This window comes from Oncorhynchus mykiss, chromosome 9, assembly GCF_057628025.1.
Source record: "Oncorhynchus mykiss isolate SJ-2025 chromosome 9, ASM5762802v1, whole genome shotgun sequence".
Taxonomy (NCBI): Eukaryota; Metazoa; Chordata; class Actinopteri; order Salmoniformes; family Salmonidae; genus Oncorhynchus; species Oncorhynchus mykiss.
In genome coordinates this window covers 70,921,002-70,947,573 of record NC_143030.1, presented here as the reverse complement: position 1 = coordinate 70,947,573, position 26,572 = coordinate 70,921,002, and the positions used below count along the sequence as shown (strand labels likewise).

Sequence of the window (26,572 nt, the reverse complement as noted above, 5' to 3'; positions counted from 1 at the left end):
CCTAGTTAGAAAATGCCAAAGTGTGGAGTTAGTGAAGTGTGAAAGAAGCAGGTCTAATTTGGCCAGCACATGTTTCTATTACGTCTGGAGGCTCTCCTTTTATTTCCACAAAGAGAAGACAAGTAAAGGTTTTCAAAGTTAATCTGTGTCTATTCAACATGAGCTTAGAACACTGTGTGAGTGTGGACGGAAATTGATTCCAGTCTATCTGTCCATTCATCTACAATATTGATTATTCAGCCTGTGTGGGTGTGTGTGTTACTCTATCTGTCTGGCTGGTGTTGACCAAACTCCAGAGAGATAATACGCTCCATGCCGCAGTCTGTCTGTCTGGCCATGCAGTCAGATTAAGAGCTGGTTATTTTTAACACCGTAGAAGGGGGTTGTTCAAGTATCAAAGGCCAAGCGCCACTCTCCTTTTGAGAGAGAGAGTGAGCTGAGCCCCTCTCATGTCTTCCTCCCTGTCCAATTCCAAATGGCTTGGCTGGCTTTGATAGAAGGAGGATTTGACCAGCAGACGTGTGTGTGTGTGCGCACGCTAGAAGAAATGAGCAGATGAATGAAGAAATTAGCAGATTAATTGGGACAGCTTGATAACGGCTAGATATACAACTGCTGTCTGTAGAGACCAAGCAGACACTATTAGACTTCAGGGCAGAACAGAGAGCACTAGCAAAGTGCCAGGTTTATCACAGCAGCAAGAGAGAGAGCTATAACATTCTGCCAAATGCATCCCTGATGAGCCTGACCATGTTTATTTAATTTAATTAACTAGGCAAGTCAGTTAAGAACACATTTTTATTTACAATGGCGTCCTACCCCGGCCAAACCCTAACAGCTCTGGGCCAATTGTGCGCCGCCCTATGGGACTCCCAATCATGGCCGGTTGTGATACAGCCTGGAATCAAACCAGGGTCTGTAGTGACAGCCTCTAACACTGAGATGCAGTGCCTCAGACCACTGCGCCACTTGGGAGCCCATTAAAGCGTAAACTATCTTTCACTAAATCTTCTAATAGGTACTTGCCCAAAATGTGTTTTTTTCTCACAGTGGCTTTTTCATCATGAGGGCAAATAACCAAAGTTATATGTGACAAATATTCCAGTCAGGCAATATATCTGAATCCTATACCACGAATTGTTAAATCGTGTAGAAATTATCAAAAATCATTCAGAGCAGTCAGAATATGAATTTGCATCACAGACAATCCAATCATTCTAGCGTCGGGTCTACCATAAGAAAGGGGCTGGAATCAGAAAGAGCGCACCCCTTTAAAACCGAATACACACCCATTTAATTAACTACGCTGTCTGCATCATTTCGCCTGGCTTTTTGTCTTTTATTTTCATCCCACACGTTTGGAGGCGACAATACACCTTTTTGCTTGTAGTTCTCCATAAAACCCAAAGAAGAAGACTTCGCCTGGCTGGTTGTCTGTGTCTGGCGGTGGCTGTATGGTTTGTGGTGTGTTTAGGTCTGACGGTGGTGTTTACAATACCACACTCCGAATGCGATGGGAATGCTGAAGAAATGGCTTTAAAACAAATCATTCTCACGTTACTGGTCCTGTTCGGGTTAGTAACCATCGGTGATGGTAAGTGAAATGGTTTACGTTTGGCCCCTTTGGCTTTTGTCTTCGTGTATGTTTTGTTTGTTTGAGAGGGAGAATGGCTTGGCTGGCATCGCCTGTCGATCATCATGGCGCTGCCTGTCTAGGGTTTGTAAACCGCAAACACATTATAGCTAGTACTACTTGCTAAACTCGTTGAATAACACGGCCGGTGAAACATGTCACGTGTATTTCTGTAATCCATGCTTCTGGTTTGCTTAGCTGGTTATATAAATAGAAAATGTGATTTAGTGTGTGAGTGAGTCGATGTAGCTCGCTAACGAAACGTTAGCTAACAAAACATGTTTGCGTCTGTTTCGAGCTACTTGGCTAGTCTGCTAACCAGGTGTGCACAAAGGGACCAGGCTAACAATGTAGTCTGTGCATTTCAACATTGCTTCATGTTTGTCTTGAAAAGAAGCCACACGTTTCTGTTGACGTTAACGCTACAGTTATCTGTGAGCGGCGGTGTTATGCGTTGGTGTTTACTAAACAATCGCCTGGCGGCCGGCCCGTGATTAGAATAGGCTCGAGGGGGGGGCTCTTCCGCATATAACAAGACCCATAGTCACGCGTTTAGAGCTTTTTATGATTGTATGTGTCTCTAATAGCTATCTCAACTGAAATAATGTATATCCTTCAACCAAGAAAACTGGATACAGGAATCCAGACAATTTATTCTTCAGAGGGGGTACTATTTTGTGTGTGTGTGTAAATAAATGGTTACTGTTTTGTGACCACCACTACGCTAGCCAAGTGGACTGGCAGTGGTGCGACACCAGCCGTCCATTCAGCCGACCCAGACAGAAGTCTGGGTTCTTTGTGATGGAAATGTAGCGAATGGGGGTCTTTTCAGGCTCCAGGCCCCCTCCCACCACACGCACAGCGGGAATTTGGCATATGGTGTCTTTAGTCTATATAGCTACTAGCTAGACGTGTTTGTGTTGTTGGTTACACTGCCTGGTTGTGTTAAACTTTCTGAAAAAGCCAGACTGTCACTTTTTTTAAACTGTTGAGAGAGGGTGAAGTTTATTTCAGATTCAAAATCATTTGAACATTATTGTTCCACTTGAGGCATTGTAGAGAAGGGCTGGGAGTGTGTCTTATTTTCCTCTGTGATATTTTCTTCTCTATATGGAAAGACATTGCAAGTTAGAATTTTGTGGCCTCCTGCGTGATGCAGCAGTCTAAGGCACCGCATCCATGCTTGAGGTGTCACTACAGACCCAGGTTCATTCCAAGGCTATGTCACAACCGGCCTGCTACCTGGAGTCCAATAGGGCGGTGTGCAATTGGCCCAGTGTCGTCCGGGTTAGGGGAAGGTTTGGCGGGGGGGGGGGGGGGGTCTTTACCTGGTTCATCATGCTCTAGTGACTCCTTGTGGCGGGGTGGGAGCCTGCAGGCTGCCTATGATTGTCAGTTGAATGGTGTTTGCTCTGACACATTGGTGCGGCTGGCTCCTGGGTTAAGCGAGCAGGCGTTACGAAGCGCTGTTTGGCGTGTGTTATTTCGGATGACGCATCACTCGACCTTCGCCTCTTCCAAGCCCGTTGGGGAGTTGCAGCGATGAGAGAAGATCATAATTGGATATCACGAAAGAGGGGTAAAATAAAAAAAACACTTGAACTAATGTAACGTTAGTGTGGGAGAGGTGGAGAAATGATTATTGATAAATTATGACAAACCTCCTGGCATTGACAACTTAGATGGAAAGTTACTGACGATGGCAGCTGACTCTATAGCCACTCCTATCTGTCATGTCTTTAATTTGAGCCTAGAGGAAAGTCTTTGTCCTCGGGCCTGGAGGGAAGCCAAATTGTGTGAGCTGTACTGTTAGATATCAGTGCAACCTTTGACATTATTGACCATAACCTGTTGTTGAGAACCTGTGTTATGGCTTTACACCCTCTGCCATATCATGAATACAGAGCTATCTATCTAATAGAACTCCGAAGGGATTCTTCAATGGAAGATTCTCTAATGTTAAACATGTAAAGTGTGGTGTACTGCAAGGCAGCTCTCTAGGCCCTCCACTCTCTTCTATTTTTACCAATGACCTGCCACTGGCATTAAACAAAGCATGTGTGTCCATGTATGCTGATGATTCAACCATATACACATCAGCAACCACAGCTAATGAAGTCACTGAAACCCTTAACAAAGAGTTGCAGTCTGTTTTGGAATGGGTGGCCAGTAATAAACTGGTCCTGAACATCTCTAAAACTAAGAGCATTGTATTTGGTACAAGTTATTTATTCAGTTATTTATTCAGGCTCTAGTTTTATCTTGATTATTGTCCAGTGCTACAAAGAGATACCTAGTTAAGCTGCAGCTGGCCCAGAACAAAGCGACATGTCTTGCTCTTCATCGTAATCGGAGGGCTAATATAAATACTAGGCGTGTCACTCACCTGGTTAAGAGTTGAGGCGAGGCTGACTGTTTCACTTCTTGTTTTTATAAGGAACATTGTGTTGGAAATTCCAAATTGTTTGCATAGTCAACTTACACACACTTATGCCACCAGGGGTCTTTCACAGTCCCCAGGTCCAGAACAAATTGAAGGAAACATACAGTATTATACAGAGCCATGAGTGTGTGTGGAACCTTCCATCTCATATAGTGCAAGTGAACAGCAAACCTGGTTTCACAAAACAAAGCAACACCTCACAGCACAACGCCTCTCCCCTGAGTGGCAAGTGGCCTAGTGTTTAGAACATTGGGCCAGTAACTGAAAGGTTGCTGGATCGAATCCCTGACCTGTTCTTCCCATGAGCAACGCAGTTAACCCACTTTCCCGGGAGCTGAAGACATGGATGTCAATAATGGCAGCCCCCCGCATCTCTCTGATTCAGTTGGGTTAAACCCCAAAGATGCATTTCAGTTGTAAAACTGACTAGGTATCCCCCTTTCCCATGTGACCTAGTTGTTGTGTGTATGTGTAACTGACTAGCTGTCACCATCGGCTAATGGGGATCCTGATAAATAAACAATCTTCCCGTTGCAACTTGCCACTGACAAAAACATTTTAAAATGGAGAGACTGAGAAAGTTACCCATATCTGCCAATGTCAATAACCTTAAGTGACTCATTCAACTTCCAAGAAGCAGAGAGCAACATTGCATTCCTCCCTTGACCGGATGGTTTTTAGATGAGGACATGGTGCACTTTGATTGCTCACATTTGAGTATTTTCACATAGGCCGTGTTGAAGTGAGATGGATAGAGGTGAGAGCAGCATAGACTACAGGGTTGAGACTCTATGCGAAAGTATATCTAGGACCGGCTGGGATGTACCGGAGTTGACCATTTGACTGGGTTAGTCAAATGTCACACTCCAGTGTAATGTAGTCCTCTAGTACCAGTGAGAGCGGAGGAGGTTGGTTTCTCAGGCCAAGCAGACAGACTGGGCATGAAGGGTTTGTCCAGCTGGACTGGGGTTGCTTTATGAAGAGGGGCCCACTCGGCTCTGTCTGGGGCCACAGTTTCACACCACATAATGGATTATGCCATGCCAAAGCTGAAACCAGATGGTACCAGAAGTAGCCTAGCTAGTGCGGTTAAAAGTTGTTGGGCTACTGTTGGCCCTGGGGGTCTGGTCTGTGACTCAATTTACTCACAGGATCGTCATGGCTCACAGGACGCCAGTTTCATCTCCTGTTGATGGCATCATTTGAACGTACCAGTCATTAGCTTAGTCATGATGCCTTTGTGACGTAACTTATTTTTGTGGATCGATTGTTTTTCTCTAAGCTTTGGTGCACAATTAAAGGTCAATACACTGCTTTTCAACCAGTCAGGAATAATCTAATGAGTTCAGGGCTTATGAAAGTATACCTAGGCTAAATAGAAGCCTTCAACAACCATAAGACCCACCAATTACATTATTTTATCAAAATAGTTTAAGCTTCTTTTTTTTTTTTTTCAATCACCGATCTGGCTTTCAAGCCTATGAAAATTGCCATTTTGTTACAATTGTAACCAGAACCAGTCACATCCACTAATAATGAACAACATCTGGTAGCAGTCTTTATAGAGCATTAACACAGCTTTCAAACAGTTTCTCAAGCACAAGCCCACCGCTAGCGAGTAGCCAGCTAGTTTGTATATTTAAAGTCTAGCCAACTTGGATCTATTTGTTTGTTAACAAGGTAGAACAGTTGAACTGTTATAAATACACCCTGCTGTCTGTCTCCAACTGTTTAAACAGCCTGTTCACTTTTAGATGTTGAAATCAAGTGGGCTACCTGGGTAAGGTGATGCTTATTACTCAGAATGAGCACGAGTTGCCAAGTAGAGAGAAATGAAAAGGTATCGTTATGAGAATCAACTGATTCTGTTGGAACAAACTTCAAATGTAAATAGCGAGTTGAAACTTTCTCAGACAACAAGCAGTTATCTTTCATCTTTGTTGTTGTGAGTGGCAGGGGGAGGGGCTTGGTGTCTGTGTGTACAAGTGGGAAGGAGCTAAGCAGACACCACACAGAAGGAGTTAAGGAGACGAGACCAAAAAGACAAATGTTTAATAATAATTAGATATATTGCCTAGTCCCAAATGTATTTATTTCATGCTAATAAGGTGAATTTATTGCCTTAGAAGGCCTTGCCTATATATAAAGTTATATTGGTTAACCAGAAGAGCATCTAGAACTGGGGTCTGTCAGGTCCATTCAGCCTCAGGTCTGATTGCCCCCCCCCCTTTCTTAAAAAACAACATTTTTTTTATCGGACCTGGGTCTGATTGTCTGTCTGGGTCCAACTTTTTGCACCCGAGAAGACCTCTACCAGAGACACTGCTGTGAGGCAGTGCAGGGCACATCTCTCCTGCTTTCTTTCTCTTCCCGTCTCTCCTGCTTTCTCTTCCTGTCTCCTGCTTTCTCTTCCTGTCTCCTGCTTTCTCTTCCTGTCTCTTCTGCTTTCTCTTCCTCTTCCTGTCTCTCCTGCTGTCTCTTCCTGTGTGTCACATTCACAAAGCCTATAGTGGACCTGGCTGTCCCTTCAGACTTTTATCTGTCGTCTCACTTATGCCTCCTTCCTCTGCCCACTCTGCCAGTAACCTATAGACATATATCTAGTCTGGGTTCTGTTTCCTTGTCGGTAAAGGAAGCTCTGTGCTCCAACTAGCCTGCTGCATTGCTGCTGTATTATACAGCCAAGGCTACCTCTCTTGTAGCTACTGCCTGTCGTTGCTGCTGTATTATACAACCAAGGCTACCTCTCTTGTAGCCACTGCCTGTCATTGCTGCTGTATTATACAGCCAAGGCTACCTCTCTTGTAGCCACTGCCTGTCATTGCTGCTGTATTATACAGCCAAGGCTACCTCTCTTGTAGCCACTGCCTGTCGTTGCCTTGTGTGTTCAGAATCAGATTTCATGTAACCAGAGATGACTTAATAAATACAAGAAAATACCCTTTTTCCTTGGCTGAACTGTAAACTGTACACAGAATATGATTCGGTGTGGTGCTGAACTATCTCTACAGCTGCTGGTGTGGTGCTGTTTCATGTCCTAATGATGTTGTGGGAATGAAAAGGAGCGCATCAAGTCAGATTCCAACATGTGCATGCCTGTCTACCAGATTAGAGTCAGGGGAATGTACAGGAACAGAGCTGCCTGGGAGTCACAAGTGATGGGAAGTTGGGACTCTTTTTACTGGCTGATGTTTTCAACCTGTTCAGTGAAAAGAACAGATCATTCTACTAATTTAGTTTGTTTGATTCAGTAATGCCCTAGAGCACGCAGGACTGGCGAACGAGGAACTTAAACTTGAAAGTTCTACAAGCTTCTTATTCACCATAGGGGTCTTATTGGTGCTGCCATTGAACACTGTTATGCACACAAATCTGGTTATTTATTAACCATGTCACATCCAACCTCTTTATGTGGGTAAAGTACATGTGGGTTATAAAATGGCCTGATGGAAACAGAACATTTTTCAGTAAACTTTCCAAATGTCGACAAAACAAAATACGCTAAACACGGCTTTGTGTCGGTAAAATGACCTGTGAGAAATGTTGGTGAAAATGTGATTATGTGCGAATATTGATATATTGATAATCTCATGTAGGCAATATGTGCGCTCTGTTCTTATCTGCGCTCTGTTGGCTAGAGCTCACATGCCAATACCAGAGTATCACACAACCATATAACACTACATTTGTTTGTGAGAGAACCATCAGTAGAGTTGAAAATGCGATGGAAACCCATTTTGTGCACAACTTCATCACGTATAGCATTTTAATTTGCAACAAGTCAAAACATATTGTTTTATACAGATTTTTTAAATATATTTGCATGTGAATCTATTGCCAGTTGGCTGTAAATCTAGTTGTTGATACCTTTTTTGAAACGAGGTCTAGTTGTGGCTGCAACCGGACTAGATTGTGAACGGCTCTTGTCGGAATGCTTGAGCCTTCCATGTTTGTTGATCAGTGGTAGGCTGTGTTTTGGTTCTACAAGGCTGTCCATCAATAAAACTCAATCAATTTGTTGCATTCATTCTTACACCACGTGATCAATTATCAGTTATTTTCCTTCTCTGTGCTGCCTGCAGCATGACCTATTTTCCTTCCTGCACATATACAGTTGGTGGTGGTTGGAGCCCGTCTCCGGAGCCGCCAGCAGCTCGGGCTTTATTGCCAAAATCCAGAACTATCCCTTTAACGACCTGGCTAATAACCTCTTCTCTCTGCGTGGTGAATGTTGTAGCCTGGGTCCGCTGGGGATGAGTGTAGTTTTCCCCTTTAATTACCCGGCCCTCTAATGACCTCCATCAACCGAGAAAGCTCTGGATGGCTAATTACAGCTGCAGACATTCTGGCCTCTCATTGACCCGTGGACATAAGTGCTCTGGTATTGTTGCTGTTGGATGAAAACCTCTTATCTGCAAAACAGAAACCTTTCAGTAAATTGGGGGGCTGGGGATTTTCCATAAATGAACATACAATTATACAACTTCAGAAGCTATTTAGGAAACAAATGATTGGGGTCCAGGGGTTCTCAAATGGGGGTCTGGTCCGTGGAGGTACTGCATTTCATTTCTAACATATTCAATGACTTTCGACCAAGGATTTGTGGAATACGTTTTTTAAATTGTGTAATACAATTCCTATTCATCTACCATGTACAGTTGAAGTCGGAAGTTTACATACACTTAGGTTGGAGTCATTAAAACTCATAGTTTTGGCAAGTCGGTGAGGACATCTACTTTGTGCATGACACAAGTCATTTTTCCAACAATTGTTTACAGACAGATTATTTCACTTATAATTCACTGTATCACAATTCCAGTGGGTCAGAAGTTTACATACACTAAGTTGACTGTGCCTTTAAATAGCTTGGAAAATGTCATGGCTTTAGTCTTCTGAAAGGCTAATTGACACTATACTGTGGAGGTATTTTAAGGCCTACCTTCAAACTCAGTGCCTCTTTGCTTGACATCATGGGAAAATCAAAAGAAATCAGCCAAGACCTCAGGAATTGTTTTTTAGACCTCCAAGTCTGGTTCATCCTTGGGAGCAATATCCAAATGCCTGAAGGTACCACGTTCATCTGTACAAACAATAGTACGCAAGTATAAACACCATGGGACCACGCAGCTGTCATACCGCTCAGGAAGGAGATGCGTTCTGTCTCCTAGAGATGAATGAACTTTGGTGCAAATCAATCCCAGAACAACAGCAAAGGACCTTGTGAAGATGCTGGAGGAAACAGGTACAAAAGTATGTGTATCCACAGTAAAACGAGTCCTATATCGACATAACCTGAAAGGCCGCTCAGCAAGGAAGAAGCCACTGCTCCAAAAAAGCCCGACTACAGAGGAATGGGCCAAAATTCACCCAACTTATTGTGGTAAGCTTAGCTAGCGTCCCACCACGCTAGCGTCCCACCTCGACAACAGCCAGTGAAATTGCAGGGCGCCAAATTCAAAACAGAAATCTCATAATTAAAATTCCTCAAACATAAGTATTTTACACCATTTTAAAGCGAAACTTGTTGTTAATCCCACCAGTGTCCGATTTCAAAAAGGCTTTACGACGAAAGCACCAAACGATTGTTAGGTCAGTACCTAGTTACAGAAACACAGCCATTTTTCCAGCCAAAGAGTAGTCACAAAAAGCAGAAATGGAGAAAATTAATTACTAACCTTAGATCTTCATCAGATGACACTCATAGGACTTCATGTTACACAATACATGTATGTTTTGTTCGATAAAGTTCATATTTATATCCAAAAATCTCAGTTTACATTGGCGCGTTGTCTCAAACAAACATCAAGTAAAAGTGCAGAGAGCCACATCAAATTACAGAAATACTCATCATACACATTGATAAACAATACAAGTGTTAAACATACGAATACAGAAACTTCTCTTTAAGGCAACTGCTGTGTCAGATTTCAAAAAGGTTTTACGGAGAAAGCACACTGCGATTATGTTAAGTCTGCATCTAGCCACAGAAACCCATACAGCCATTTTCCAGCAAAGGAGAGTCAAAGTCAGAAATGGCATTAAAATGAATCACTTAACTTCATCTGGTGGCACTCCCAGGTCTCCATGGTAGACGACAAATGTTTTTTTTTGTTCGATAATGTCCCTCTTTATGACCAAATAGCTCCTTTTTTGTTTGCACGTTTTGTCCAGTAATCCAAATGCTTAAGGCGCATGCACTAAAGAAATCCAGACAAAGTTATTTTTTTTCTCCCCCAAGTACAATAAAAGTTTGTAGAAACATGCCACACGATGTTTAAAATCAATCCTCCAGTTGTTCTTGTCATAAATAATCAATAATATTTCAACCGGACAAAAGCTTCATCAATAGGAAAGGAGAAACCAGAAATGCGTGTTCCCGATCAGGCGCATGGCTGATGAATGGAGATGTCCACTGGCCACTCCTTGAAAGTGCTGTATCTCCCTCATTTTTCAGAGTAAAAGCCTGAAACAATGCCTAAAGACTGGCCACATGTAGCGGAAGCCATAGAGATGGTGAACTGGGTCCTAAGTCTTTGTATGGTAGATTGTTTTTCCATTGAAAGCCTGCCTTTCAAAATAATAGTACTTCCTGGATGGATTTTCCTCTGGTTTTCGCCTGCCATATCAGTTCTGTTATACTCAGGCATTATTTTAACAGTTTTGGAAACTTTAGAGTTTTCTATCCAAATCTACTAATTATATGCATATCCTATCTTCTGGGCCTGAGTAGCAGGCAGTTTAATTTGGGCACGCTTTTCATCCAAAATTCAGAGTGCTGCCCCCTACCCTAGTGAAGTTAAGCAATTTTAAGGCAGTGCTACCAAATACTAATTGAGTGTATGTAAACTTCTGACCCACTGGGAATGTGATGAAATAAATAAAAGCTGAAAAAAATCTCTACTATTATTCTGACATTTCACATTCTTAAAATAAAGTGGTGATTCTAACCGACCTAAGACAGGGAATTTTAACTAGGATTTAATGTCAGGAATTGTGAAACTGCGTTTTAAATGTATGTAAACCTCCGACTCCAACGGTATATTCTTAACCCTGGGCAACATGGGCCTGGGAGGCTCACAGGGATATTGGTATCCATAGTACTCTACCAATTTTACATTTTTTGTTCAGATGTTGAAGTCAAGTGGCCTTCCTTACTTCTCAGAATGACAGTGCGTTGCCAACTCCTTAAACAACTATCCTTTATGCTTATTGCCCATTTCTAAAACTGACCAGACATCTAATATAACAGTCTGACTAAACTGCTGCTAGTGGTAATGGTACCACAATGTGCGACAGACTGAGCAATCATTTTCCAGAATCAATGTTCCATCGACACTCCTGTTTTAGTAGTGCCTGCTCTGCACACAATATGAGGAGTTGAGACAAACCGGGTATCGTTAAAGGTTAACCTCTATTACAGTAACATAAATGTTGCCATGTCTTTCGGTGTCCAAATGACCGATTTGTTGGCCCAAACCTCAAATGCAAATAGCAAGTTGAAACCGCTCGTCAGAGAGGAAGAAGTGATCTCATCTTTGATGTGAGTGGCAGGGGGAGGGGCTTGGTGTGTGGAGTGTCAATCTACCATGTAGATTCTTAACCCTGGGCAACATGGGCCTGGGAGGCTCACAGGGATATTGGTATCCACAGTACTCTACCAATTATACATATTTTTTGTTCAGATGTTGAAATCAAGTGGCCTTCCTTTTTCTCCAATTCCTTATACAGCATCTGAACAAAACCTTTTATTCCTAATTTGTATTTTATTTTAAACTTACATAAACACAGCCATTTAAATGATGCACTATGCAGAAATCACCCCATTTCCTGGTTGCAAAAATGTGAATAGTTCACCTAATTTTAGTTGGTTACAAAACAAGCTAGTGTAGAGAATCATTGAACCATCTAAACCGCTGTTAAATATATTTTCCTTAAACAAAAATATTGTTTGAAGCTGGTGTACAAAACCAAAAGAAGCCAAAACTAAACTTAAGACCGGGAAGCATAGAAATGGTGCACACAGAACAGATCTACCGTTTCTTTGAATTCGCTTTCAATGAAGATGACAGAACTTCCATTTCTGGGCCTTTAAAATGTGATTTCCCCATTGCCCGAGGGACCTGGTTCATCCGGCCATGCACAGCCGAAGTCACAGTAAAACTCCTTGTTGTATATTTTATTTATCTCACATTGTGTTCTGACTATGAGGGGGTCCCTGCTAAATTTGCTATTACAAAAGGGGTCCCTGGTCCTAAAAAGTTTGAGTCATGAAATGTATAGTGAATTGGAGGGCAGTTAGGCTACTGCTTTCAATACTAGTGGAAAAATGGTTACATGGTCAGACATTGACAGTATTTTACAGACCGGAGTAGGGGACTTCAGTCATGTTAGTCACCTTGTCAAATAGGGTACAGATGTCAGACCTGAAATTAAGTCTCAGACAGTGTAGCCTCTCACGGACCTGTGGACATGATCACTGCTCTCACAGGAGTAGTGTAGAGTATTCCTCATCCCTCGGTACAAGTAGTTCCACCTGTCTGGGTCCTTGGCAGTTTATTTCCTCAAGCATGTTAGTTGGGCCTACTCTTAATTAGTTCCGAATGCAGACCCGGAACATGATTAGGTGGTCATTCATATTATATGTGGATTTCAAATACTAGGCCTGTCCTGAGCTCTGTCAAAATTAAACGGAAGCACTGGTTGTGGCAACAACGTTTTCTTAATTCCTTCCTTCACTGTGTTACATCCCAAATGGCACCCTATTCCGTATTTTAGTGTGCTACTGGGGCTCTGGTCAAAAGGAGTGCACTACATAGGGAATAGGGTGCCATTTGGGACAGTGCATGTCTGTCTGGCAGGAACACAGCAGGAATGATAGGAACTTCACACTTTCTTGCAGCCAAAACAGCTCCATCTATCCTGCATTCAATTATTTATTTATTTTTAAGTCAAAGTCTAGACTGGGTTTTAATGACTGAATGTCACAGCTGCTTGCTCTAGCTAGCTGTAGACCTCACAGCTGGGGGGGATGCTTAAGCCCCCACCCCCACCCTTATTGTCCCCTCCCATCATATCAGTTCTCCACAGAAGACAACATTTTCATTCACTCTTTACAGGACATTAGAAGTTTGCATCAAAAATAGATTTATTGTTCACAACCAACACGTTTCATCAAATGACATCATGGTATTGGATCTGTATTCTCTATCCCCAGAGCACAAGGTCTGGTGAGTGTGACCCACCCGCCACTCCGGCTGCCCCTCCCCCATTCACCCTCTCCATGCTTCCCTGCTCTTTGTTGGGCACAGGGCCAGTCCAGTCGCTCCTCGTTTCCCTCTAATCTCAGCACAAAGGACCAGTGTAAGGACACCAATTATGTGAACTGGATACAAGAGCAGAGTTCACCCAACCAACTCAAACGCCACACTGTGCCCAACTGTCCTTCCCACGGGCCATTCATATTTAGATATTAGGCCTACTCAATTCTGTTTCAAAACGCCAAGGAAATTAAATCATGAGCAAAAATGTTGTTCTCTGACGGCTCTGTTTATTTTGGGCACTGATGTGTCGTGGTAGTCCCCCCCGCCCCTCATTCTCAGTTTGAGAACATTGGTCATTTTTTCTTTCTTCAAAATCTATGTTCAAGTGTAGTATGTTACCATCTAGGTTTTTTAATTGAGCTTGGAGAAATTGTGATCTTTTCACACTTGTACAGCCGTTGTGCAGCTCAAAGTCCAGATCAGATTCAGCTTGGCTAGTTTTAAAGCCATAATTACCATAAGGACTAACTGGCCACAACCCAAGGCTCTGGTAGGCCACAGACCACACAGTGACCAGTCACTAACTACTTCTAGGAACGGCTGCTGTGTTGTGTTCAGCCATGTTGATTTTCCTTCCTCAGCTGCTGGGGTACTGGTTTTCTGTCTATGTACCCAGAAAGCCTATCACCTCTATCTTGTCTGTGAACTGGTCAATAGAGGTGTGTTTGAATACATTCAATTATGAGTTTCTCTCATTTTCTGAAAATATGTTCAAGATTGATCTGACATCTAAGGAATGGCCACATTGACATTCTCTGATGTATTCAAGAAGACTTCTGTTCTCCAGTCATCATAAGGATAGAGGGAGTCTAGAGGGAGTCTATGTAGCATAGCAGACTGTCCTTGTACCGAGCTCTTAGTTCAAGGCTGATCCCCTGTGTTATGGAAACCTTCCCTGAGGCTTTGAAAACTTCTGTAAACTGCGTGTGTTGTCTGGGCCAATCGCCAGGCTATAGAAGGTCTGCAGTAGCCTCTCTGCCTGGGTCTTTCTCCTGGTCATATTTAGCTAAACCATGTTCTCTATATAGCTTCAGGTTAGAAGGATGTGGCACTGGCTTGTTTTTCTCCCTTTGTCAGAGCCTGCTGCTTCACCGCTGTATAATCTGCAGGAAATGTGTGTGAACTTTATTGAACATGAACACGCGCTCCACTAGGAGTTACTTACTGGCATTTTCCCGGTCAGACCGACATACCGACATGAGATGTAGCAAGACAGACTCACTCTACTTCTTCCAGAAAAAAACAACACTGTTCCAACAACACGCATGCACACATTTAAAAACACACACCCACACCTACGCAAAACACAGCAGCTGTTTAACTGTGGGAATCGCTCCCAGGACTTGGGTGGAGTGGTTTGGCCACTTGCATGTCACCGTCACTCATCATGATGTTGCAATGTGTGTGTGGGAATGAGTAAACCTGGGAAGTGGGTTGAGTAAGACCGAGAGGAGAGGGAATACTGTAACAAACTCAGAGAAAGATTAATGGATACCAAGGAGAGATGTGTGGTGGTTACCCTTTTTATGCAGGTTTTATATAAATTCTGTTGAAAGTCCAAACCTAGAGGTAGTCCTAAAGCGTGTACTGACATGGCTTGCCAGTGAGTTGGAGAGACAGAGACTAGTGCTAACAGGAGAGAGCTCAAGGGCTGTTTGAAAAGCCTCCAGAACAGGGAAAGGATTAGCAGAACGCTTCAGAGTAAATCCCCCTTTTTTTTATCCATGCGGAGGATGTAGAAGTCTGACGGCGCTAAGCCCTTTAGGGGTCTGTCTTTAGTAGGTACCAAGCCTGAATCCACCCAGTCCCACTCAGGGTTTGAATATATTCTAATGCCACAGTGACTGGGCAACTATTGTAGCCAGGTTAAAAACGGTAGGAACCCTGTATTCACCATTGAGCACAGTGTTTAGTCTGGTTTAATCAGGCTACTGCCATTGTCCTTGGATCCGTTCTTAAGGTGCCACTCTTCACTCGCATCCCAGTTTGTTCCGCCCCTAACTGACTGGGGATCAGTGTGTTGTCCCCCTCTGTGAATACCTGTCCTGCTGATATAGCGTAACAAATCTAAAAGAAAGTATTTCATTCATATCGGAATCAGATTACTTCCTGGGTTGCAGCAACCAAAATCGGCTACTTATCTAGCTACATGTCTTTGTAAGAGTCGAGTCTGTCAGATTTGGAATATCGGTCTTAATTTGAATGTTTTAAGTGCAACATTCCGTATGTCTGTATCACAAGAAGCAGGTATATTTGTATTTTTATGAGAGTCTTAACGCCCGTCCGTCTTCTTGGTCTCCTTCTGCGGTGACACGCCCCTTTTACACCCCTCCCCCTGCCAGATCACTTCTTCCTCTCTGACGAGCAGTTTCAACTTGCTATTTGCATTTGAGGTTTGGGCCAACAATCGGTCATATGGACACCGAAAGACATGGCAACATTTATGTTACTGTAATAGAGGTTAACCTTTAACGATACCCGGTTTGTCTCAACTCCTCATATTGTGTGCAGAGCAGGCACTACTAAAACAGGAGTGTCGATGGAACATTGATTCTGGAAAATGATTGCTCAGTCTGTCGCACATTGTGGTACCATTACCACTAGCAGCAGTTTAGTCAGACTGTTATACTAGCTGTCTGGTCAGTTTTAGAAATGGGCAACAAGCATAAAGGATAGTTGTTTAAGGAGTTGGCAACGCGCTGTCATTCTGAGAAGTAAGGAAGGCCACTTGACTTCAACATCTGAACAAAGTACACAGGCTAGGAAAGCATGCTGTTAAAACCGTTGGAGATGGACAGAAGGCTGTGTTCATAACAATTCAACTGTTTTACCTAGCAAATAGATCCAAGTTGGCTAAACTTAAAATATAAAGATTAGAGAGCTACTCTCTAGCATGTGGTGAGTAAGGTCAAGTGTTGGTCCCATGTTTCATGAGTTGAAATAAAACATACCAGAAATGTTCCATATGCACAAAACACTTATTATTTTGGGTGAGTGTGTAATTGGCATGCTAACTGCAGGAATATCCACCAGAGCGGTTGCCAGAGAATTGACCACTTCTCTACCATAAGCCGCCTCCAACATTGTTTTAGAGAATTTGGCAGTACGTCCAACCGGCCTCACAACCGCAGACCACGTGTAACCACGCCAGCCCAGGACCTCCACATCCGGCTTCTTCACCTGCGGCATAGTCCAAAACCAGACAGCAGATGAAACTGGGTTTGCACAACCCAATAATTTGTCAGAAACCGTCTTAAAGATGCTCATCTGCATGCTCATCCTCACCAGAGTCTTGACCTGACTGCAATTTGGCGTCGTAACTGACTTCTGTCGGCATATGGTCACCTTCTATGGCCACTAGCATGCTGGAGAAGTGTGTTCTTCATGGATTAATTGTGATTTCAACTGTACCGGGCAGAAGACAGACAGCGTGTATGGCGTTGTGTGGGCGGGGGGTTTGATGTTGTGAACAGAGTGCCCCGTGGTGGTGGGGTTATGGAATGGGCAGGTATAAGTTACGGACTACGAACACCAATTAACATTTTATCAATGGCAATTTGAATGCACATAGATACTGTGAGTTCCTGAGAACCATTGTCGTGACTTTCATCCACCACCATCACCTCATGTTTCAACATGATAATGCATGGCCCCATGTTGCAAGGATCTGTACACAATACCTGGAAGCTGAAAACGTCTGTTCTTCCATGGCCTGCATACTCACCAGCCATGTCACCCATTAAGCATGTTTGGGATGCTCTGGATCGATGTGTACGACACCGTGTTCCAGTTCCCACCAATGTCCAGCAATTTCGCACAGCCATTGAAGAGTGGGACAACAGGCCACAATCAACAGCCTGATCAGCTCTATACGAAGGAGATGTCGTGCTGCATGAGGCAAAAGGTTTTGGAATGAGATGTTGGCCGAGCAGGCATCCACATACTTATGATCATGTGTTATATCTCAACAATAAGTTTAAAAATATATATATTTTATTTTTTAGGCCATATCGCCCATCCCTACCCGCCAGTGTTGTGATTGGCTGTGATTTTCACCTTTTTTGATTTCTCCTACCGGGCTGGTGTCTATTTTTTGCTGTCTTATATAGTGGAAATTGGGTCATGCAGCCAATGTAGAAATTGCGCTGTCATTTCCTGGTTGCTCAAATTCTACATTGTAGGCTCCCAGGACAGTGTCCTCTCCCTTCCTCTCCTCTGTGTGTTTTGGGTTCATCTGCAGTGGTGGATCTGGTTTCAGCCACAGGGCTGTCTGCACAGACCCCACTCCACTGGGTGTGTTGTCTATTCTGATTGGGACTATCCTGGGTAGTCCATTTAGATGGAATGTATGTATGTTTTTCTTTAATAGTTGGTTTAGGATGCCCTCTGCTGGAAATAGTTAATTGTTTTCCACTTATGGGTTGATGCTCAACGACAGTTCATCTCATTCTGTTCTGGAAATAAATCGATGCTGATTTTTAAAATATATATTTTTTAAATTGATTTGTAATAATCACAATTACAACAATACTGAATGAACACTTTTAACTGAATACATCAATAAAATACATTTAGCCTCAAATAAATAATGAAACCTGTTCAATTTGGTTTAAATAATGCAAAAACAAAGTGTTGGAGAAGAAAGTAAAAGTGCAATATGTGCCATGTAAGAAAGCTAATGTTTAAGTTCCTTGCTCAGAACATGAGAACATATAAAAGCTGGTGGTTCCTTTTAACACGAGTCTTCATTATTCCCAGGTAAGAAGTTTTAGGTTGTAGTTATTATAGGACTAGTTCTCTCTATACCATTTGTATTTCATATACCTTTGACCATATACCTTTATTAGATGTTCTTATAGGCACTTTAGTATTGCCAGTGTAACAGTATAGCTTCGGCCCCTCTCCTCGCTCCTACCTGGGCTCGAACCAGGAACACAACGACAACAGCCACCATCGAAGCAGCGTTACCCATGCAGAGCAAGGGGAACAACTACTCCAAGTCTCAGCGCGAATGAAGTTTGAAACGCTATTAGCGTGCACCCCGCTAACTAGCTAGCCATTTCACATCACATCGTTACACCAGCCTAATCTCGGGAGTTGATAGGCTTGAAGTCATAAACAGCAGAGCTGCTGGCAAAACACACGAAAGTGCTGTTTGAATGAATGCTTACGAGCCTGCAGCTGCCTACCATCGCTCAGTCAGACTGCTCTATCAAATCATAGACTTAATTATAACATAACACACAGAAATGCGAGCCTTAGGTCATTAATATGGTCGAATCCGGAAACATTCATCTCGAAAACAAGACGTTATTCTTTCAGTGAAATACGGAATTGTTCCGTATTTTATCTAACAGGTGGCATCCCTAAGTCTAAATATTCCTGTTACATTGCACAACCTTCAATGTTATGTCATAATTACGTAAAATTCTGGCAAATTAGATCGCAATGAGCCAGGTGGCCCAAACTGTTGCATATACCCTGACTCTGCGTGCAATGAACGCAAGAGAAGTGACACAATTTCACCTGGTTAATATTGCCTGCTAACCTGGATTTCTTTTAGCTAAATATGCAGGTTTAAAAATATATACTTGTGTGTATTGATTTTAAGAAAGACATTGGTGTTTATGGTTAGGTTCACGTTGGAGCAATGAGTCCTTTTTCGCGAATGCGCACCGCATCGATTATATGCAACGCAGGACACGCTAGATAAACTAGTAATATACTAGTGATTTATGATTGATTAAGTTTAATGCTAGCTAGCAACTTACCTTGGCTTCTTACTGCATTTGCGTAACAGGTGGGCTCCTCGTGAGGCAGTTAGTCAGAGCGTTGGACTAGTTAACCGTAAGGTTGCAAGATTGAATCCCTGAGCTAATAAGGTAAAAATCTGTCGTTCTGCCCCTGAACAGGCAGTTAACCCACCGTTCCTAGACCGTCATTGAAAATAAGAATGTGTTCTTAACTGACTTGCCTAGTTAAAAAAATATATACATATATTTTTTAAATTAAATAGGCAAAATCGGCGTCCAAAATTACCTATTTAACGATTTGTTATGACAACTTGAAATCGGCCCTAATTAATCGGCCATTCCGATTGATCGGTCGACCTCTACCCTCTGTCTGTTATCTTGGTCTCTGATTCAAGCTTCCATGATGCTCCTCAGACCACAACGGAAATGTCTGACTTTGCAATCCTTAATCACAGTTGTTTTTACTGACCAAATAAAAATCATCAATTGGCAGTTTTTCTAACCTCCTTCCTCTCTCTTTTCCCCAGCCCTGCGGTGTAACTGCACCAACTGTGCAAAGTCTGGTTATGAGTGTGAGACGGACGGGGCGTGCATGGCCTCCACCTCCTTCATCCAGGGGCATGAGCAGCATGTAAGGATCTGTATTACCAGAGACAGCCTTGTGCCCCCTGGCCAACCTTTCTACTGTCTGAGTGCTGAGGGACTTCTCAACACACACTGCTGCTACACTGACTACTGCAACAGCGTTGACCTCAAGGTCCCCTCGCGTGAGTAAAGCTGAAGTTACACCAGCCGTGTATTGCATGTGCATTCCACAAGAATAACTTCCTGTCATCGTCTCCTTTATCTGCAGTCATTTGAGAGAACAGGACTGGTGAAGGCCACCCCCTTGTAGACATTCCCCATGTTGCTTTTACCCCTCCAATTCTTTCATATCAGTGTAGATAAGGGAGAGGTGATGAGAGGAAGCCACTTTGGACTATTGAGATGCACCCTTTGTGTTTAGTTTAAACCGGAAAGATAGTAATACCACTACCTTTTTCTCAATGTCTCCCTCTCCAGTTCCAGTGAGCTCTGGTGGCCCCTGGGGGCCAGTGGAGCTTGTGGCTGTGATCGCAGGGCCAGTCTTCCTTCTGTGCATGCTGCTGCTGGTGGGAGTGTTCCTGTTCCAACACCACCAAAGGGCCTACAGGTGAGTTGGCACTGCGTGATGGGAGGGCCCTATAGGTTGGTTGGCACTGCGTGATGAGAGTGCCCTACAGGTGGTCCATCAGGTAGCCTAGAGGTTAGAGAGGTGGGCCAGTAGCTGGAAGGTTGCTAGTTCAAGCCCTGAGTGGGAACTGACCTGGCAACTGGAGGGCTGCTGGTATCAGATCTGTGTGGGTTGAGATGACCAGAAGGTGCATTTCAGGTTCTCACCATAGAGACAATAAATCTCTCTTCTGGTACAGCCACAGGCAGAGGCTGGAGGTGGAGGACCCCTCCTGTGAACACCTCTACCTGGCCAAGGACAAGACCCTGCAGGATCTCATCTACGACATGTCCACCTCCGGGTCTGGTTCTGGTGAGTAGACTGAGCCTACACTGCTTGAATAAAAGGTTCTAGATATGGAACTGCAAAGCATGCTTATTTTTTTTAGCAGTATCCTCTACCCTCTCCTGCAAGCATTGCTGTTCAATGTTAAGAATATCCTTTAGCCATCTCCATAAGGAATGTAGTAGATGCATACAAGTTTGTATTTAGGTAAAAGCCAAGCGGCATCAGCCAGGAGTACCACTATTTGCTCTTCTCTCTGCTTCCCCCGGCAGGCCTGCCCCTGTTTGTGCAGCGTACCGTAGCCAGGACCATTGTTTTGCAGGAGATCATAGGGAAAGGCCGCTTTGGAGAGGTGTGGCGGGGGAAGTGGCGTGGAGGAGACGTGGCGGTGAAGATCTTCTCTTCCCGGGAGGAGCGGTCGTGGTTCAGAGAGGCTGAGATCTACCAGACCGTCATGCTGCGACACGAGAACATTCTGGGATTCATTGCCGCCGACAATAAAGGTGAGCGTTCTCTCACCACACACACAATAGGGCAGGGTTTCCATTGTAGCACTGGGCGTTTCACCAGCAACATTCATTTATTTACCAGACATTTTATAAATGTACTGGACCCATATGCATTGCATGCATAACCTGATTTCATTTGATTTTTTTACCTTTATTTAACTAGGCAAGTCAGTTAAGAACAAATTCTTATTTTCAATGACTTTCAATGATTCTTACAAAATTCCGATGCTCATTTTGAAGATGTTTAGGATAATTGTTTACATTTCCTTTTCCTCAGCCAGCAAGACGAGTAATGAATAGCAACATCGCTAGTCTATGTCAATCTAATATCCCCCATACTAGAAAAGTGTACCTATTCTATTGGTCAGCTTGTTGTTCTGTGCATGAAAGAAATGGCCTAATAACTGTTGTGGGATGATGGATCCCAAATTCATCCAACCAGTAGGACCTAGGCTACATAAGAAGCAATGAGGCTGATACAACTAATCAGAACGTTTGGCTTAAGATGTTGCTAAACTATTATTTCTTCACATTATAAACGCAGCAATGTGCACAAAGCAGCAGGCTACGCGCAAATGTTTGTTCCATAATGCAATTAGTGGGGACACACTGTTAAAAGGGCACATTCATGTGACGGAGATTAAAATATCCATTATAAATTTAGAAAGATGGGAGATCTAAAGATGCAACAACTAGCATGGGTTAGTAATATGACTAGGATTGTGCCTTTGGCGAATGGACAATGAAAGAAAGTTGATTTGAAAACCAAGAGAACATGAAAAAAATAGGCTACTGGTTTCAATGGTATATGTAAATCATTATAAAATAATTGCTTCTATGGTTGGATATAAATTTGAAGCAAGGTAAGACTTTCCTCATCTGAAGCAAGACGTTCAGGTTTCAAACAAATATGTATATGTTTTCAGAAAAATAAAAACCAGATACCTTATTTACATAAGTATTCAGACCCTTTGCTTTGAGACTTGATATTGAGCTCTGGTGCATTCTGTTTCTATTGATCATCCTTGAGATGTTTCTACAACTTGATTGGAGTCCATCTGTGGTAAATTAAATTGATTGGACATGATTTGGAAAGACACACACCTATCTATATAAGGTCCCACAGTTGACAGTGCATGGTGGAGCAAAACCAAGGAATTGTCCGTAGAGCTCCAAGACAGGACTGTCGGCACAGATCTGGGGAAGGGTACTAAAACATTTCTGCAGCATTGAAGGTCCTCAAGAACACAGTGGCCTCCATCATTCTTAAATGGAAGAAGTTTGAAACCACCAAGACTCTTCCTAAAGCTGGCTGCCCGGCCAAATTGAGCCAGCAGGAGAGAAGGGCCTTGGTCAGGGAGGTGACCAAGAACCCAATGGTCACTCTGACAGAGCTCCAGAGTTCCTCTATGGACATGGAAGAACCTTCCAGAAGGACAACCATCTCTGCAACAACACTCCATCAATCAGGCCTTTATGGTAGAGCTGCCAGGCAGGAGCCACTCCTCAGTGAATGTGCATCTTAAAACATAATAATATTTTTGTTTGTGTTGTGGAAAACATCGAGTCATGTGAATACGTTCTGAAGGCATTGTATCTCTGGTGTTATGTAGGTGCATTTCAAAACAGCGCACCTACTGGCTGTAGTTTATTGACCATAGAATTCTCTCTCCCTCCCTTCTGTCTCTGTGTCTTCTCTTCCCTCGCCAGATAACGGAACATGGACTCAGCTGTGGCTGGTGTCAGACTACCACGAGCACGGCTCTCTGTTTGACTACCTGAACCACTACTCTGTGACCATCGAAGGCATGATCAAACTGTCCCTGTCTGCTGCCAGCGGCCTGGCTCACCTGCACATGGAGATACTTGGAACGCAGGGTTAGCACAGCGGGGAGATTTAATTATATGGACCATCCACGTTCACTCAGCCCATACGTGTTTACATTCATAGACTAGGGCGCGTTCAGCAGGCTTGGAACATTCAGATAGAAATATGTTATGTACAACAAACATTCCTCTGACATGTAGAACAAGGAATCATGTCAGCTCTATTCATGCCATTTCTATCTGCAATGTTTTGCAGCTGAACGTGGCCCAGGTAACCAGATCGATTGGTGGTTTAGCTCCTCTCTTGTTAAAATATTCCAGATATTAGTAAGGAAGTTGGCCTTGTCCGAGCCAGAACTGCTATATGTAAATATAATGTATTCCAGATATTTGTTTTGCTGATTTGAATTGTTTTTCTTCACTTGACATGTTACACCCCTCACCATGGCCATAGCTTGCACCTATTGCCCTGCCTTTGAATTTTATAAGGATTCTCATTAGCTGTCGTCAAGGCGTCAGCTAATCTTCCTGGCGTCTAACACACAACTAAAAATACATTACAGACAAAATACAAGACTGTTTACAAAGTAGTAGACATTAAAAACATTTAACAAAATAGACAGTACAGACATTAATTCACCTGGTTTAAATATTGTGTGCTCCCTCCATTCCAGTCTTCCAACTCAGTGTGTGTTCCCCTCTAGGCAAACCTGGCATCGCCCACCGTGATCTGAAGTCTAAGAACATTCTGGTGAAGAAGAATGGCATGTGTGCCATTGCTGACCTGGGGCTGGCAGTACGCCATGAGTCAATCTCTGATACTATAGACATCGCCCCTAACCAGCGCGTTGGCACCAAGAGGTACTGAGACCACTGGTTGCCCCATCACACACACACACACACACACACCTTTTCAATCTTTGAATTGGTTTTAAAATGAACTTTAATTCAATCCTGTCTGTTCCAGGTATATGGCTCCAGAGGTCCTGGAAGAGACCATCAACATGAAACACTTTGACTCATTTAAGTGCGCTGATATCTACGCCCTGGGGCTGGTTTACTGGGAGATCGCACGCCGCTGCAACACTGGAGGTAAGATACTGACTGGGTTTCAAGTCTTTCTTGGAGTCGCCTGGAGAAGGTTAGTACGCGCTTGAGATTGATTAAATAACAAACTGCATAGAATCACTGATCTACAAATCAGTGCCCCAAATAACTAGTCACTATGAGTTCAACATTAGGGATTCTGTGCCACACCCTGTAACTTCTCAGGAACCACATTAATATGAACAAATGATCTGATGTTCTGATATGTGTTCATGAGTGTCCTGGCTGCTGCTCTGCCCCCCTATAGGTATCCATGAAGAATACCAGCTCCCCTACTTTGACCTGGTGCCCTCTGACCCTTCCATAGATGAGATGAGGAAAGTGGTGTGTGACCAGAGGCTGAGGCCTAACGTACCCAACTGGTGGCAGAGCTACGAGGTAATGAGCGAGCACAAATACAAACACCTCTGGACAGAAACATCGCATTTGTTGACTTGCTGGACAGAAACATTGTTTGACTGAGCGTTTAAATGTAGACATGGTGGCAACATAACAAATCTTATTTTTATTGTACTTTATTCATACAAGGCAAATCGTTTGACATTTCCTTTGTGTGTGTGTATGTAGTTGGTTGACCGAACCCTCTCACTCTTCTCCAGTCTCTGCGTGTGATGGGTAAGATCATGAGGGAGTGCTGGTACTCTAACGGCGCAGCCCGCCTCACAGCTCTACGCATCAAGAAGACCCTTGCTCAGCTCAGTGTCGAAGAGGACATCAAGATGTAAGCTCAGTGTGGGACGGACGGCAGAGCCATGTAGCTCGCTGGAGACTCACAACTACAGACGACATGAAATGTGTCCCAAAGGGCACCCTATTCCCAGTGTAGTGCACTACTTTTGACCAGGGCCTATAGAGCTCTCGTCAAAAGTAGTGCACTATATATGCACTAGAGTGCCATTTGGGACTAGACTACAGAGAGAGGACTGACACTACACAGGGAAAGAAAGGACAGACCAAATCCTGCCAGTTTAAAAGCCACTCCAAGTTGTGACAAGGCCTACCTCAACTTTTTATCCAAAACGACTGAGAAATGCCCTTCTGCCCCTCTTCCTCCCTTTGTTCTCCTTCACCATGATATCCCACCCTCCTCTCCTTCCCATTTCACCTCACTACCGCTGTTCATACTACCATTATTATCAGTACAAACTGCCCTGTTCAGTTTGTTTTGTGTTCTGAGGCAGGAATTATTACTATTGTACAGTGACAGGAAAAAAAAAGAATGTTTTTATCTTAAAAACAAGAGTTCCCTTCAACGGACTAGCTACATCCTGAAAACTCATTGATGTGACTTCATGCCCACATTTTTAAGTTCAGAGTATTGTGTTATAACTTGTTTGTTTTCATGGCAATGTATTGCTTTTGCATGTGGGAGAGTAGCACAAGCACTGTTTTTGTCCTCCAGCCCCACCGTCTGTACAGGATGAAACCAACCTACCATATAAGGCAGGAAAGTCACTTCTCTAGGCATGTCCCAATATACATCAGCAGAGTAGACTGCAGCTATTCTAATACTGTTTTCAGAAGCCTGGAAAAAACTACAGGCTATTGGACATTTCACATTTGTCATTTAACATTGTGTTTTTATTTAAAGCGATGTAGTGTGCATTCTGCTACTTGAATAATCCACAAAAAACATGTTGCACTCCAAGTCTGTGACTCACTCCTCCTTATACGTGACTCCTATATGTATCTAATTTTACATTTGGTCCAGTTTTTTATTTAATTTAAATGTTTTAAATCTGGCAGGGATGTTTAAGGGTTTTATTTATTTGTTAATAGTTGTATTATTTCATATTTTGATGAATACACTGTGATTTTTGATGTGATGAGGAAGCCAGTGTCTCAGCCAGTCAGATGATTTATAACATTTTTAATTCTGCATTTGTGATAAGTTAGAGGTTGGAGCTACCCCAGTTAACTACTGGCTTTCACATGTTCATTCTAACAAAATGGACTCCTTTCACCTGGGGGTAGTGCTAGTGGCCAATACACTGAGCAATGAAAATCCTGTTTTATTATAGACACTACTGATGGATCTGTTTTGATTTGTATATAAACATCTTTTATCTCATTGGGTGTGTAGTCATTTTTCAGCGACACATCTTCAGTGGTTCTGATGCAGAACGCAAAGGAAAGCTTGTCGCAGAGCAAAACACTCTGTCCTTTCTTGGGTTGTAGCCATCTATTTTCCTTTTGACACTGGAATAGTTAGTTATCTCCCCATAATTGGGGCGGCAGGGTAGCCTAGTGGTTAGAGCTGTCGTTCTGCCCCGAACAGGCAGTTAACCCACTGTTCCTAGGCCATCATTGAAAATAAGAATGTTATTAACTGGCTTGCCTAGTTATATATTTTTTTACCTTTATTTATTTTATTTTCGATTGAACAAGGCAATAGGTTGGCTGTGCATTATAATGGTTATTAGGCTAACACTTGAACTAGGCT

General features: G+C 43.1%; 1 protein-coding gene across 1 annotated transcript; it reads left to right on the top strand.

The window, feature by feature from the left end:
- The first annotated feature begins 1,168 nt into the window (after positions 1–1,168).
- LOC110532699 (activin receptor type-1B) lies at positions 1,169–26,200 on the top strand. Its single transcript, XM_021616793.3, has 10 exons — positions 1,169–1,594; positions 19,677–19,916; positions 20,212–20,341; positions 20,601–20,713; positions 20,959–21,189; positions 22,906–23,073; positions 23,727–23,883; positions 23,990–24,114; positions 24,377–24,507; positions 24,729–26,200. Exons 1-10 carry the CDS (start codon positions 1,531–1,533, stop codon positions 24,852–24,854), a joined length of 1,485 nt encoding a protein of 494 aa, XP_021472468.1. The 5' UTR covers positions 1,169–1,530; the 3' UTR covers positions 24,855–26,200.
- The last annotated feature ends 372 nt before the right edge of the window (positions 26,201–26,572 follow it).

Coding starts and splice junctions, on each gene's coding strand:
- LOC110532699 (XM_021616793.3), top strand. CDS start 1,531: ATGGCTTTAAAACAAATCATTCTCACGTTACTGGTCCTGTTCGGGTTA. Junction 21,190..22,905: donor CATTGCCGCCGACAATAAAG/GTGAGCGTTCTC, acceptor TTCCCTCGCCAG/ATAACGGAACATGGACTCAG. Junction 24,508..24,728: donor ACTGGTGGCAGAGCTACGAG/GTAATGAGCGAG, acceptor ACTCTTCTCCAG/TCTCTGCGTGTGATGGGTAA.